This window comes from Streptopelia decaocto (assembly GCF_964273445.1).
Source record: "Streptopelia decaocto genome assembly, chromosome: Z".
NCBI lineage: Eukaryota > Metazoa > Chordata > Aves > Columbiformes > Columbidae > Streptopelia > Streptopelia decaocto.
The window spans coordinates 69,870,699-69,887,115 of record NC_138657.1 but is presented as its reverse complement, the minus strand read 5'-3'; the positions used below and the strand labels follow the sequence as shown (position 1 = coordinate 69,887,115).

Here is a 16,417-nt window from a genome sequence, read left to right as displayed (position 1 = left end):
ATCTCTCAGAGTGTGTATTTAGGATTATGCTTACCTAGGTTGGCATAGAAATATGCTGTTTTCTCAACATCAACTCAAAGCACGGGGAATTAATAAAGTACTGCATGAGCCTCTCATTCAGTTTGACTTCTTGTTCAGCTTTGTAAAACTATATTTATTAAAGCAGTTTTTGACTGCACACTATCTTTAAATCCAGTAATACAAACACTTCATACACCAATTTAGCCCATTTTTTCTATTACACAATTTCCAGATTACAGTCACTATGGTTTTAATAAATTATGTAAAATAAAACCAGTCACATAACAAAGCTACACTAGTGGATAGAAATCTTCCAAGTGGTGCCTAAAAGAAAATGTGTAAGCTTCCTAACGTTCAATGAGTAAAGGGAATAAAAATTATCAGGTTATTTTCTTCTCAAAAAGATAGGAGGATGAACTCGTTAAAGAGAATTGACTATTTATTCGATGGCTTATTTACCAAGATTTGTAACATCAAATGAACTGATTAACAGGCTTCAGTCAACAAGTTCAGTCCTCACAGCTGGACTAATTGCTTTTTTTGTAAACAAGATAATGGAAACAACAAGAAACATAGTCCTGAGCACGACTGTGTATGCAACTTCTAAATCCTTCTCCTCCAATGCCCATTAAAGGATTTATCAAATACATAGGCTCTAACTGGCAGAGATTTGAATAAAGATTTCAGTAATATTTCCAATGTAAGTATGCCTCATTCTCAACTAAATGCTTCTGAGGATACTGAGAATCTGACATTTGAAGGAACAGAAAGTCTCAACAGTAACAGCATTCACAACATTACAAAGATGAGAAATTTTTAAAAGCCTTTCCTATGAGTACTAAGAATCTATACAGAGCTATTTGTTCATTCGGCCAATGTTAGTCAGCTCATAACACAACTGACAAAAATTTCATTTAGGTATAGTTGACAGACAACATTAGCATCAAATTTTCCCTAGCACCCCTTCAAATTTACCTTTTTATTTAGTTGCTTTTTTTATTCTGGGAAGAGATTTGCAAACTAAGTCAGGGTGAGGCAAGATGAGTTGCTCAGAAACAAAAACAATGATCTCTCAAATCAGAAGAGAATTTTATGTTCTGAATTAAAAAGCTGCTAGTTAAAAAAATCTCGTGCAATTTCAACACACACTTCACACAACTTCTGTAATATTAACAAAGGACTAAATTCTGCCTGTTGTATGAAGTCCAGTAGTCCTTTAGGACTAGTTAAGGGAGCAAAGATTCTACCTGGTGCATGGAGGAAGGGACAGGACAGAATCTAATCCACAGTGTATGGCAGACTCACAACCTGAAACCAGATATTACGGAAATAAGTTGCATGTCTTCTGTGGATGACTACAAACAGAATTAAAGTTGTTAAGACTGGTTAGGAATCCTGAGAGTGCAGAAACTTGAGGTATTCAGGTTTCTTCAGTGGCCAACTTTCTTTGCAGTTATAAACAAACAAAGCACAGGAATAACAGATGCTAAAGAAGTTGTCTTCTGTAAAATAAATCTGCAGAAGGAACATTACTTAATGCTTAAAAAAAGTATTGAACCCCTTCCACAACTCTTTTTATTGCAAACCTTTTCTGGCAGTTGGGACTCAACCTCTTTCTTCAATCTTCTCAGCAAGAAGGGTCTGAGCACTTTATGGAGACGACGGATGATCAGAATAGTTTCTTCCTCATTCAAGTCCACCTACAGAAGTTTATAAAAGTCACTACAAAGCAACTCAATATATTAGGTAATGTCTTAACTCGCGTGAAAGGTTCTGTGCAATAATTATGTGCATGTTACAACCAAACTGATTCTATATAAAAAAAACCACTCTAATAAAAGTTTCTGGTATTATAAAAAGGGTGGCTTTTATTTATGTTAATTCCCTAAGTTTCAGGGAGCATTCAAACACTAATCCTTCTGTATAAGCTCCTTTCTTTTTTCACTGAAGTGCTTTATTTCTGATGTTTTAAAAAAACTGCCACAGTACCCGTTCTCCAGTCATGGCAAATGGAGCGTTGAACCACTGTTCAAAGGTGCTACAGCTCTTGAAAATGGTTGGGAGGAGGAAATTGAGAAGAGCCCAAAGTTCAGGCAACTTGTTCTGCAATGGAGTTCCAGTCAGCAATATTCGTCTGGGGGCCACATAGTGAGTATTCAAGACCTGAGTCAGTTTGCAGTGATGGTTCTTCATTCGATGGCCTTCATCTACTATCATGTATTTCCATCGAATCTGCAAGAAAAAGAAGAAAAGTGGGCAAAGTTAGAGCCAGTCAGGCTTAGTCAAATTCCTCTCAACAGGTATAAAAAAGTATTTCAAGGCTGTGACACCAGTCATTCTCATTTATGAGAAAAGCCAAATCAGGCATAATCCCAGTACCCTTGCAAGCAGCAAAAGTAGAAACAAACACTAAGTATGCTGAATCTGATGCTAAATTCTGACTTGAGTTGGAATAGCAAACAGAGGACTTCTCCCACTTCTGGGAAAGAGATTAGGGTGACCAGCTCTTCAAGGACTAGAGTATGGTTCACGAGGGAAGAAAGAGACCAGATAAACTCCAAATAAACCTGTCTGCAGCAAGAACCTTGAAAGGAGACAGAAGCATTTCCAGACAAAATAACTATGCTCTCAAACAATAGCAACCCTGAACTTTGTTTTGCTTCAGCTAATCCTATGTTTTTAGTCAAGAATGAAGCAGCATAATTATGATCATCTCATCTCAGTTTCCGCATCTTCAAGTAAAACTTCTGTTTCTGAATTTGAAAGTTTAAATGCAGCCACAGCAGACAGCGAAAGCAAGGTGCTCTGTTACCACCCATACTACAACATGGGCAGTCAGCACATGTGCAACACTGACCATATGACTAAGAAGGTCTCGGTTTGCACTTTCAAAGGTGCTAAACTAATTCAGTTTCCCAGGACAAGATTGATAGCACAGTGATGTCTTTCCTCTCTTCTAGCAAGGGTGGGCAAAAACCAAAGGGAAGCAAAACTCTGCAGTCTCAAATTGTTCTCACATGTTCAGAATTATGCTAAGAAAATGCACTCATTTGTATCAGAGAGGAAAAAGCGATACTCTGACTATACACTACAAAAAGAAAGAAGGTGAAAATAAACAACAAAGGGACAGTAAGGACCATGTAGTTTCCCTGTATTGCAAAATACCATCCTACTCTACTTTCTGTGCATATGAAATAGTCTTACAGTACAATAGCTTTCAAATTCATTACATTTTAGGCACACCTGTTGACAGTTAGTGAGCCTTTAAGAACTGGGCCATGTGTAGTAAAGTGTCTGAATATCAAATTAATTATACAGGTAACTACTTATACTCATTTGATGAAAAGTAAACACATAGCTGAAAAGGCTCTAATAAAAATAAGCTTCAGGTCAGACACAATGGAGAAAAAAAAAGTCAGGACTGCAGATTAGGTTAAATGCCATCAAACAGAAGGGAGAAAAATCATGTTTTTCCTAGGACAGGCAGGTATACAGTACTGACAGAACTGCAAAATGAATTAGTCTTCTGGCCACATTCAGGAAAATCCTGGCGTTTACAAGAGCTGTGGCTAAGAAGTCCAGTCATAAACAGAGGAATAGAAAAGTAAATGGAAGTTTTAACTTTTATTGAAGGACAGAACAACTCGGGAATTCCCTAAAAATAACAAAAAGGTGTGTTGTGCTATGCACCATTTGAGGTGTGTCGAAGGCTTTGTTGTTAAGAGACGACAGTCATAATTACCTTAGCAAGGATATGTTTGTCCTTTATTATGTACTCATAAGTAGTTAAAAGAACATTAAATTTTCCACTTCGAAGCTGAGGAACAAGGGAACGGCGCATTGCAGGCGTACCCTAAAAGAGAGAGAGAAGTGAGTAGTTACTCCTTCTTCTGATGAATATATATTTTTTTTATAAATTAGCAGACACAAAGCATTCACATGAACTTGTAATCCCACAGTACTGCAAACAATATGTCAATACATTCCAGGCACTTCTTCAGAGTGCTTTCCCTAAACGGTTTAGATAGACTGTAAAGCTATGCTTATGGGGCACTGCAAACATGTAGCTAGCGGTCCAGTCTCCCAAAAAAACCTGCTTGGCTGTACCACTACTACAATAGCCAAACAGCAAAGTATTCAGCTATGTATAAAGTGAAAAGTAGTTATCATTTGTATTACTCTAATCAGAGGCCTCACAACATGATAATTAACAATTTTATTCTGTACTTCACTATGCGGAAGTAATTACAGTCATCTTTGTATGATTAACTCTCACAGCTTAGTACCTGATACAGGTAACAAAACTTCATCAGTGAACAGTTTAGAAAGGCGTGCATAGGCAGAGGAAAAACTGGCTCTATTCTCTTTCCTTGAACTCTATAATCATATAAAAAGCAAATCAAACCTTGTAAGATATCTTCACCACAGAAGGAGCCCATTTGTCAAATTCATATGTCCAATTGGATAAAGTCCTATCATAGAGATTATAAAGAAAAAGTTATGTGTTTCATCATTTGCAGGTCAAACTTCACAAATGTTTCCAAGCGGCTGCCAACTTTTCAGCACATTTCATGTAATCAACCCCATAATTAACAGCATGTTTTTTAAAATGCACTTTATATACTGTAATAAAACACAAACATCCCTGAGAGGGATCAGAAAAAAGTGTAAAACCCTCTTTCAGTACATATTCAGGGATTTCTGAAACCAATACAGAGTAGTATTTTACAAGCATCTTAGTATCATGGAACGTATTAAGGATAAGATAACCCTGAACAAAAAATAGATTTGTAAGAGCTTTTATACTACTTATTGTCCAAATACTGATGTTTTTCAAATACAGTCCCAGGAAGCTGGTAATACAATTAAGCTGTGTTCTATTTGAAAAGAACTACTTATACTGCCACCCAGTGCCACTATGCAGGTTCATTTTTACACTGTGCTTCTGCTGTTTTGTCACAGCAAATACATTTTTATGGCTAAGCTAGTTGCTGTCATGACACATTGGAAAAAAAAAAACCAAACCATGAGGTTTTGTGATTGCCTGTATTTTCTTTTTCTCACTGGACCTGTGATGGCAGCAGTATTAGCTATTAAGAAAAGGCAGGGAAAGACAGTTTTTAAAACTTACACAAGAAAGAAATTTCAGGTCCTCTCAGAAACATAAGAAAAATCATTAAAGAGTACTTAAACCTTTTATTTTTACTGTGTCTGTGTGAAATATGACATTAATAACACTCTCCCTTTATTTTTAACTTTGCTTTACTTTATATGGATCTTCTCCCAGCAATTTCTTTTCGCACTAGAGCTCATCATTTGTATTCACACTATTAGACACAGCTGTGGTATTTGTGTTACTCAATTGGTTAATACTGCAGAATAGTCAGAAGACAGGATACCTCAAAAAGAAATTGAAACAGATGGCCATGAATAAAATTTATCCCAATTCTATAACACACACTCAGCACAACTGGTAGACACATTCTCTAACAAAAAGGCCAGGAACCTTCTGCACATCAATGAAGTCACTTACACACAAAAGTAAGAAAGAAACGCTGCAGTATCCTACATCAGTTTTACAATGCCTGACAGTTTTTATGTAAAACATAGCACTTCCAATCACTAAAACCCACACCTCACCTTTGGAGAAAGGAAAATGCATTAAAGAAATTTATAAAACAAATAACATCTTGGAAAGCTAAGGGAAAGCAAAATGGGGCAGCACAATAAAAAAATCATAATCTGGACACCTGGCCCAAGTGTGAATATCACTCATCAAGGCTACATCTAGGGTTTGTTATAAAGTACTTAAAAGATCATCAACTTCATTAAAGCATGATTACTTCATATTATATGAGGTGTCAGGTGTTTAAAGAATTAAGCAACAGATTTTTAATATCACAGTTTGAAGTTGAATGGGGAACTGCAGCCATGTAATATGAAAGAAATACCATCTTCCTCTTGTGGCTTAAGAGTGAATTACAATAAATTCACTACTTGCTTTGCCAATAGAGTGGACAGTGAAACGAATGCAATTAAGTGCTTTATCAGACTTCTGGTCACCCTTCCAATGCCAGGCAAGTACTTGGGAAGAAGCGATCAAAGAAAACCCTGCATACATGCTCAGTGTAATCCCACTGTGTACCTCATCTTGTCATTACAGGAAAAACAAGTGTGTCTTCCATATAAACCACTCTGCAATGCTTAAAATGATCACAGCAGAAAGAGATCTTTTACTTACGAAAGGGGAACAATGATGAGATAGGGGCCATTGAGTCTTTTGTGCTCCATCAGGTAAGTGATGAGTGCAATAGTCTGTATTGTCTTTCCCAGTCCCATTTCATCAGCTAGAATTCCATTCAGATTGTTATTATAGAGTGAAACCATCCATTCCAGTCCCTGGAGCTGAAATGAAGAATAATAGCTTCAGTTATTTAAAACCAAAACAAATAATTAACTTCAGTACTGCCAAACCAAAGTACTGATGCCTCTGCCTACTTAGACATTGGATTGCCTTTAATAATAGTATATGCACAGGGATCCCTACTTATCTTAACACCTCCCCTCCACAAACAAAAGAAAAAACAACAACAACAAAAACACAACCAGACTTTCTGGTAACAGCTATATAGAAATCACTGCTCCTGTTTAGCAGAGCCCATAATATGAAGTCATATTTCATACACGGAGGTGTTTTTGTACTGCACACAAAGCGCCACAGACTCTCACATTTAAGGTTGATAAATATTTGACATTACGAGAGTTTGTTCTCCAACTGTCAACTGTTAAATGTTAAGTTTCATGTCTCAATTAAAATCTTCCGAAACCAAATTCAGCAAGCTGTGCAAAACATGTCTCACACTTGTCAACTGCATCACTGGTACGCTAGAGCTCTTATAGCACATGTCCATTTAGTGTCTGCTGTCCATGCCAACACATGTCAGAGTAGGTCCCCCTTGTCCAATTAAGCCTTGTGTATAAAATCCCAGAGACGAAAGGAAGAGAGAGTACTGTAACTAAGAAACATCTCCATAACAGAGTTTCATAGTCTGAATACTGCTAGAAAGCACTGAGTCAGATTACTCCCTTGTCACAGAGACTTCCACACGTGTGTATCACATTACTCACACAAGCGCAAACTAAGTTTTTGCTTCTAAGATCCAGACTTTTGGTGTGCCTCATGCATGGTGAGAGGCCTGACAAGGTCCAGAGAGAAAACACTTCATGCTTGAAATAACCTTCCGTTGTCTCTGTGAGAGAGTATTACTGGCTTTGTGCACATTCTGACTGATTTGTAAATATATTTAGGTATGAAATACTCTGGCCACCTGGAGCTGATCAGAATTGGTTCTGCATCGGTAAATCCCACTTACAAAATAGCCTCATAATTGAGAACAGGAAAACTCTCTCTTCTACGTCACTGAACTTTTTCCACTGACATACACTGATATGAAGGAGGAGACAGTCTGACCAAACTTGACAGTAATAAACATGGAAAAGCAGAAAAAAATTGACAAGGAAAAAGCACATAAATCCTAGAGGACAAGAAAATACAGGACTGAAGGGGAGAGTCACAGAATAGCCTCTTTCAGAAGATTCTTGCTAGAATCAAAGCCAAGCCTCAATGCTCCTGACATAAACCTCCTTATACAAGTGTGTGTCTACCTCTGGGTGCAATTACTATTAGAACGGACATCATAAAGAACAAATCTACTGATTCTATTGCTAGATATCACCCTGAGCACCTAAGAACCTGGTAATCCTCTGTCTGTGTTACTCCACGGACTAAATTATTTTGCTTTGTGGCACACAGGAGAATTGCATTGCAAAACACAAGTCTGCATAATTTAAGAATATTTCTATGACCCATAAGTAACTACAATTCAGGGAGTAGTCTTAATTTCCCATCCATAAGCACTTTAAGCCAAGATGGTCATCAAATGAGTATTGTTATACACTATTCATTTAGTACATCAGGTAAACCTTCCCAGACAACAAATGAGGCTTATGCAGTAAAGAACGCTGCTGACTGCATCTGATGGCTCCCTGCTTCATTGGGTGCACAAGCTGTGCAATATAGTGACAATGAGGCAACAAAAATAAAGATGGCGTCATAGCTGAGAAAGTGGTATATTTCTTTATATGGCTGGATTACATTGTCTTAGTCACAGCATTCCACAATTATGCCAGAAATGTTCTTTAACCTATCACATGACATCTTCTTCTTCTTCTTGTTGAGGGTTTGTGGAATAATTGCTTAGGGAGCAAATTATTGAAACTAATTATTAAAGATACACTTATTGAGAATAAAGTTATATCCACATCTTCAACAAATTAGACAGCTGCATGGTGGGTAAGGAATCTGCTCTGTATTGCTCCACCTTGCAACGTGGTGTGGGTTATTGGATGGCATTGCACTGGGGGAGCCCAGAGTGCTGGCACTGAGTATGGGGGAGTGGAGCAATGTGGAGATGCTGCAGCCAGGCCCTGTGTACAGAGCAGGTATAGGAACCAAATGGTATAGCTGCTGTCAACTAGAAAAGATAAATGTTCTATTCTATCCAAAATGCTAGTTACTGAGCCAGCAGATGTGTTGAAATTTGTCCTTTGATGAACTTTGGTCATTATAATCTCATTATAATGAAAAACACACCTCCATCTCAAAAGATACATGCCTCCATCATGCCCCTATGCTTCCTCGAGCAAGCACTGTGAAGATTTTACCTTAAAAATCAAAGCAAGAGTTTTTACGTCCATCAATAACAAAGGCATGTATGACTAGACTCACTCAAGCTCCATGTAAACATAGAAAATAGTATAAAATACCCAGACAACAGGGGAACATCAGGGAAGACACCATCACTGAAAAGTTAAGGCAACAGCATAACAGACTTTCTGGAATCAGTTGACAGGATGGTTTTGGGTAAGATGTGCACATTTGGTTATACCAAGTGTCTCCCTAGGACATTTAGACTTCAAGCTTGTATTTGTAATCACATTAGTAGTGTTATATAGCCATCTTGGTTATATATATATATATATATATAAAAATTCTAATACATATTTCTTGCAACTAATGTGTGTTTTTGCAACTGAAGTGTATTTTTGCAGACAGTATATTTTATCAATGGCAATCTAAAAGAACTTGTACCTGTTACTTTAATAAACCTCATTATTTGTGGATGTAGTCATGAGAATTTCTCATTGAATGCACTCAGACTTACAGTCTACATTATACTCTTTGTGAACCTGTGAAAGCATGTAAATCCAATGGCCATGGCCTGACCCTGCACTATTAGTGAATCTGTAACCGAGTTAATTCAATGTAACACTGGACTGGCTGTTGAGAATGACTGGACTTAGAGTGCCGACTTGAGGTCATTTGATGTTCACTGGGCATCACTCAGGAGTTCAGCTCAGCTGCCTGCAGTGAAAATACTGAGGACAAGGTAGAACACAAGAGAGCTTAACTTCTGCTAAATTAACCCTCGTAAAGCAACAGGACTCACAGTGAGACACAAAGAAGTGCTGAGGATTCACAACAGAACTCAAATTCAGATGGAGTTTTGCTATGAATGAGTAGGATCATGGGATTATTCAGTCTAGTGCAGACTTCAGGCAGTTTTCAGGCCAGTCCCCTGCTGACTAAAGCAGGTCCAGACTTGGGGCCAGGTCACTCAAGGCTTTACATGGCCAGCAGTTGAAAAAACTATATAAAACCTCTCTGACTCCCTGCTCCACAGTGATGCTGTCCTCTTCTGTATGCCCAGGCTCAATCCTTCTGTTCCAGCTTTTGTTCACTGTTTCCTGTTTTCCCACCACGCCTCACAGTGAGAAGCCAAATATAAAAAAACCTAAAATGCTTTGAAAATCAAAATTGGCTTAACTCTTGAGTTTTCAAGTATTTAAATAAGCTACTGCAATAAATGGCAGTGCTGAGGACCATAGGAAGCAGGGGCTGTAATCATAATGCTTTAGACACTTAGGAAACAGTCTTCCTCATAGTTCTCTCCAAGGAGAAACAGACATCTCTGTGGCATGTTGGTAATCACAGAATCACAGAATGTTAGGGATTGGAAGGGACCTCAAAAGATCATCTAGTCCAATCCCCCTGCTGGAGCAGGAACACCTAGATAAGGTAAGTATGATTCTTTATTTTATCTGAATATAGAAACAATGTTCTGCCTGTACATAGAAAAGATGGAGGTTCTTGGGAGTTGTCTAGAAAACTGTACAATAGCAGAAGTGTTGAAAACATGTACCAAGCACATTTTCAATCATACATGAATCTAGTTTATGTCAGAAGTTCCTAGATAGTAAATCCACTGAATGACTGTAAAGAATATGAAACATGAACGTTCACAGTAAAATATTTTTCTTGTTTCCAAATTTCACCTACCACTTCACTGAAATACTAGCAATTTAATTAAAAAGTAAAATCCTAACCTTTTAAATACTGGAAGACAGAAACAGTTAATTCACCACAAATCATAGAATAATCTAGGTTGAAAAAGTCTGCCAACTCCACTTCTAAAGCATGTCCCTAAGCACCATATCTACATGTCTCTTAAACACCTCCAAAACAGTGACTCAACCACCTCCCTGGGCAGCCTGATCACTTCTCTAGTTCTGCTGGCCACACTATTCTTGACACAAGCCAGGATGCTGTTGGCTTTTATGGCCACCTGGGCACACTGCTGGCCCATGTTCAGCCAGCTGTCAATCAACACTCCCAGATCCTTTTCCACCAGGCAGCTTTCCAGCCACTCTTCACCAGGCCAGTAGCGCTGCCGGGGGTTGTTGTAACCCAAGTGCAGGACCTGGCACTTGGCCTTGTTGAATCTCATACACCTGGCCTCAGCCCATCGATCCAGTCAGTCCAGATCCCTCTGTATGACCTTCCTACCTTCAAACAGATCAACACTCCCACCTAATTTGGTGTCACCTGCAAACTTACTAAGGGTGCCCTCAATCCCCTCATCCAGATCATTGATAAAGAGATTAAACAGAACTGGCCCCAATAGTGATCCCTGTGGAACATCACTCATGACTGGCTGCCAACTGGATTTGGCTCCATTCACCACAATTCTTTGGGCTCAACCATCCAGCCAGTTTTTTATCCAGCAAGGAGTACACCCATTGAAGCAGTGAGCTGCCAGTTTCTCCAGCAGAATGCTGTGGGAAACAGTGTCAAAGGCTTTACTGAAGTCCAGGTAGACAACACTCAAAGGCTTTCCCTCATCCACTAAGTGGGTCACCTTGACACAGAAAGAGATGAGGTTGGTAAGGCAGGACCTGCCTTTCATAAACCCATGTTGACTAGGCCTGATCGCCTGGGCTGTCTTGTATGTGCCATGTGATGGCACTCAGCATGAACTGATCTATAATGTTTCCTGGCCCCAAGATCAGACTGATCAGCTTATAATTTCCCAGATCCTCCTTCCAGGCCTACTTGTAGATGAGCATCACATTTGCAAACCTCCAGTCAACTAGGACCTTCCCAGTTAGCCTGGGCTGCTGATAAATGATGGGAAGTGGCTTGGTGAGCACCTCCACCAGCTGCCTCAGTACCCCTGGATGGATCCCATCTGGCCCCATAGACTTGTGTGTGTTCAAGTGGTGCAATAGGTCACTAACCATTTCCTCTTGGATTACTGGGACTTCACTCTGCTGCCCATCCCTGTCTTCCACCTCATGGGGATGGGTACCCAGAGAACAACTGGTCTCAGTATTAAAGAATGAGGCAAAGAGGGCATTAAGTACCTCAGCCTCATCCTCTTCCTTTGTCACTGTGTTTCCCCCTGCATCCAATAAAGTATGGAGATTCTCCTGAGCCCTCCTTTTGTAGCTAATGTATTTATGGAAACATTTTTAATTGCCTTTTATGGCAAACATGAAAACAACAAGAATTGAAATTCTGGATCCATGAGCAGGAGAGCAAAACCAAAATATTGGTGTGCAACAACAACAACAAAAAGTTATAGGTATATGCAGAAAGTTGGCATTATTATTCAAGCAGTATGTATAAAACATTATCTGTGATTGGTAACTGTCATTGCTTTGTACATAAAATTCCCAAATTCTAACCTATGAGAGATCCTGAATTTCTTAATAAATTTTTAGTTTGCCACGTGAAATACCACATTGAAATGTAGAACATAATTCAAAGTTTTAAATATTTTAATATTTTAATGATTTCTCACCTGATAATGTTTTAGTGTGCCATTAATAAGAAGAGAAGACTGCTTTTCCACCCTTTCTGTGATTGCATGAGCAACAGTGTAATAGGACTGAGACCCCCTAGCACTGTATTGCATGCTGTATTCATCATCGACATCTTGTTTGGCTGTCCTGGAAAGCAGAAAAAGAACAAGTCAATTCCCCAAAGCAAAGGCTTTTTGACCACAGCTCATATATGTATGTCTAAAGAAAGCACAAATCCCCAGCTGTGGTGTGGCAGATGCACACCCCTCGCTCCCCCTGCCCCCTTCCTTCAATATGGAAGATGCAGGCACATCTTCCTCTCCTCTCAACACATCCTCCCCACTGCCTCTCCTGCAATGGGGGTAACAGCTTGTTTGTTTGACCCCAGAGCCTACTGGCCAGGGTCATTAACAGAGAGGAGCAGGGGGCACAGAGGCGCCAAGGGACCGAGAAGGTTCTGGGCACCCATAGGCAGAGTGGGGGTGCAGAGAAGCTTCTGGAATGCCCACAGTCAGATCTGACTCAGGTATATAAACGGGATCCCCGTAGAGGCAGGGGTTTTGGCCTGTCCTCTCGGAGCGCCAGCCAAATGCCGTCGTCGAGAGCCCTCCCCCTTTCAGGATGCCTGTCTAAAGTAATCCCCCGGGACTGGGATTCCCTCACCGAACCGTGTGAGTGAGTGATAAACTTCTTAATATTTCCTCGCAGGATTGCAGGTATTGTTTTTCCTCACTTAGGCAAAGTGAGGATATTGCGTGCCTAAATATGAGCACGTGTATTTGTTTCCTGGAGTCAGGGACAGCTCTGGCACTGTTTTTGGTGATCCACTTGTATGCACATTGTGGATCTCCATTGTTATTATTTGCTGCACCCCAATAATTTCCTCGAAGTTGATATCCAAACCTGTATTTTATGTTACTGGATTAACTGATTGCATAAACCCCATTTCTAATCAATTATTTTCCTGGACCTTCCTGGACAGAATAAAAGCCTGTTTTGGACCTGGTTGTCTGCCTAAAACTAACTTCAGGGTCCCTCTGTGATATGTGGTGAGCACACCAAAGTGTGCAAGCTATTTTATAAACAGTATACAATACCAAATGATTGTGTTCCTTCTCCTGCAGATGTTCATGTCAGAGAAGCTACTGTAACTCACTGTAATCTAGAGTAAGCTACTCTCAGGAAATGTCACTGTAAGAAATCACAATTCCTAAGAAAAAACAGCACTCACTCAATGATTTGCTTTGCATCTTTCTCAGAAACTTCCTCACTGTTAGGATCCAGGAGTATCTTCTCATCTGCTTCTAACCTGCTTGACTCTTCTTCATCATCCTACAGAACACAGAAAAATAACATGGGTGCTGGGAAGTGCAACATATTCCTAATTCATTCTTTCAGCTGGCATTCACATATTGCTAGCTTGAATCAGTCAATGGTTTATGACACAAACCTGAATCACAAAGTTCAGCTTACACCTATTCTGCAACAGAACTGCACTGCAGTGTAACATGAAAATAATTTTTAACATATATTAACCAACAGGAAGTCATGATACTTCAAAATAAAAATAATTTCCCCCTTTAATGATCTTGTGATGTGCGATAATTTAATAAAGCTTAAAAAACTGACAACAGCTATTTTTAAAAATAACTTAATTTGTCTTCTGGCTACAGCTGCAACAGATTACCAACAACTTAAAATCTCACTAATGAAGTTGAACAAAACACTGTTCTGATTTCTACAAGTGTGTTACCTTAAGAATTATTTCCTCAGCTCTAAACAACACTGCTGCTCAAAAGTCTATGCATAAAGTTCAGACACAACTCTTTAAATATTCCTCCTAGAATGTGACAGGTATCAGGCTCTCCCCTCCTATCTTAATACTGAGAGACTTTAAGAATTACATTAGCAGTAATAAGGAGATCTCTTAGGACATCTGAATTCTATACCTAGTTCTGCTACTAGCCTGTTGATTGAACATGGTCCTTCTCTGCTCCTCAGTTTTCCTCTCCTTTGGAAAGTACTTGCCTGAAAAACGCTATGCAAGTAGGAACACAGATAATTCATAGTATCTGATATTATGACACTGCACAGTTGGGATCTTTGCATGTGTTAATTTTAAGATTATTTTTAGAATTTTTATAATAACTATTGATATGAATGTCTAACACCTGTGTTTACAAAAGTGTGATGCAACAAGCTTATGCTTGCAAAAATGTGCAGGCACACGATAAGGAGAGGAGAAAATTAAGTATGACCAATCAGCTAAGCACAAGTATCAGGAGGGAGACCCCTGTTTTGCATAAACCACAATCTGAACTTTAGTGACCTTTGGTCCTAATGTGCATGTTTAATCACCTTATACATATTAACTTATCTGCGCTTAGATGCCTGGAGTAAGATATAATGAACATAAAATTTATGTAAACCCACGTTGTGTGTTCTGTGTGGTAGGTGTGTCGGAATGTTGTAACCTCCAAGTACCTCAGCCAATGGGGAAAGAACAAGGGATCTATGGCTGGGAAACTCGTTTAAAAGGGGATTGTACCCTCTTGTGTCGAGATCCCATGGGGAAGTGTCTTGTGGACTAACTGACATGTCCAAGTGGACTCTCCCTTTATTCGAGTAAGGTAACCTCTTTTATTCCTCTGCCTCCTTTTTGAACATGGACCTCCAGCAAAGCAGACTTCCGTACAGTATTAAATCACCATTAAAGTACTGAATCAAATAAGTCTAGCCTAAACAGTCTGAGCCTAAATCTCTGACATAATCTCTAACTTTTAAAAGAGGAACCTGCTTATATTGTTTGGTTCATGATTACTAATGGAGTAAAATATTTACTTTTCCTAACCCAGATTATGCATTAGGCATCTACAGCACGCATAAAGGGCAAGTGCTATGAACTGAAAAGAACTACAAACCAGTTACTTTTCCTGTTTGTATTATTCTTAAAACACTTATACACCTGCTATTGCTACCCCTTCCTTCCTTATGAAAAAGAGGAAAATACTACACAGAATAAGTACTTGTTTTTACTGTATTTCTTGTCACAGCATTTTTTTAAAAGACACATACCTCCTCCTCATACTCAGAGCCACTTTCATCTTCACTGTCTGACCTGGGAGCAACTTCATACCTGTACAAAGACAACAGAGAGATTATGAATTACAGATAAAAAGAGGAGGGGTTGGGTTGAATACATCTGCTCAGCTTACACATAATAAGGAAAGCAAAAAAGCAAAAAGCAAAAGAATATCTAAGGGAAGCCCATGAAAAACACCAAAACAAAGAGAAAAAGCAGCCTACTTGTATGCTAAGTACTTACCCAGGATTCATTTCCAGCCAAGCATCCAGCTGACTGGCTTTTGGTGCCTCTGGTCCAAGAAGAACTTTGCCTGTTTCAGTGTGAGTCACTTTGACTGGAAGGTCACTCATCTGACTGCTCTCATCTATGGGCTAAAAATTCAAATGAAGTTTTATACCATAAAGTAACTGAATTTCATGTTTCCTGTACATGATAAAAAGAACTAATAGTACCTTCAGAATTCCAGATCTGAACAAGCACTGAAGTTTTATTAGAAGCCACACCTTCCTACATGGCTATCAAGGAGACACTGAGTCACAGTATTTTTGTGTGTAACATACTCTATGTGGCATCCACAAATACATCACAGTATTCCAAACAGATTAACAAGAGCAGCATGAGAAAGAACACAATAGTTGCTTCTGTCAAAAAGACAGAAGGTAAGTATGCTTATAGACATTTAATCCTGTTACATCTGTAAAAAAATACATACATTGACCTTATGATGCTTACATGGAGAAACAAAGATGTAATGATTTAACTTTTTAAGTAAAGAAGGCTTATTTTAAAGATTTACTTTCCTAACTTCTTCAATTAAACTGATAAAGCACCCGCAATAACACAACCTTTTATTTAGTCTGGCGCTCTAACAAAACTAGAAGAGCATAATTACTTTTTTTTTTTTCGTTATTTAATCACAGGTTTTCCACTTCAAAACTTTTTGCCTCCTACTACTGCTTCTCCTGAAGAATCTTTTCCTAGTATATATATATATGAACAAGAAAAAATATTTCTGAACAGCCATAAATACTGTGACTGACAGAGTATAAAACTTAGCCCATCTCCATAAATACTGAAGTTATAGCAATGTTAGGCACATTTTCCCTG

The 16,417-nt window shown here is 38.8% G+C and overlaps 1 protein-coding gene across 5 annotated transcripts in view; it reads right to left on the bottom strand.

Annotated features, from left to right (window-relative positions):
- The window catches only part of SMARCA2 (SWI/SNF related BAF chromatin remodeling complex subunit ATPase 2), a 117,684-nt gene that overhangs the window by 52,702 nt on the left and 48,565 nt on the right, over positions 1 to 16,417 (bottom strand). For all 5 annotated transcript variants that reach the window (XM_082074466.1, XM_082074469.1, XM_082074467.1 and 2 more), the window contains 9 exons: positions 15,551 to 15,681; positions 15,301 to 15,361; positions 13,457 to 13,557; positions 12,225 to 12,372; positions 6,263 to 6,426; positions 4,427 to 4,493; positions 3,764 to 3,874; positions 2,011 to 2,253; positions 1,608 to 1,721 (listed from right to left, as the gene is read on the bottom strand). In XM_082074466.1, coding sequence (XP_081930592.1) covers positions 1,608 to 1,721; positions 2,011 to 2,253; positions 3,764 to 3,874; positions 4,427 to 4,493; positions 6,263 to 6,426; positions 12,225 to 12,372; positions 13,457 to 13,557; positions 15,301 to 15,361; positions 15,551 to 15,681 — 1,140 coding nt within the window. The remainder of the gene's footprint in view (positions 1 to 1,607; positions 1,722 to 2,010; positions 2,254 to 3,763; positions 3,875 to 4,426; positions 4,494 to 6,262; positions 6,427 to 12,224; positions 12,373 to 13,456; positions 13,558 to 15,300; positions 15,362 to 15,550; positions 15,682 to 16,417) is intronic.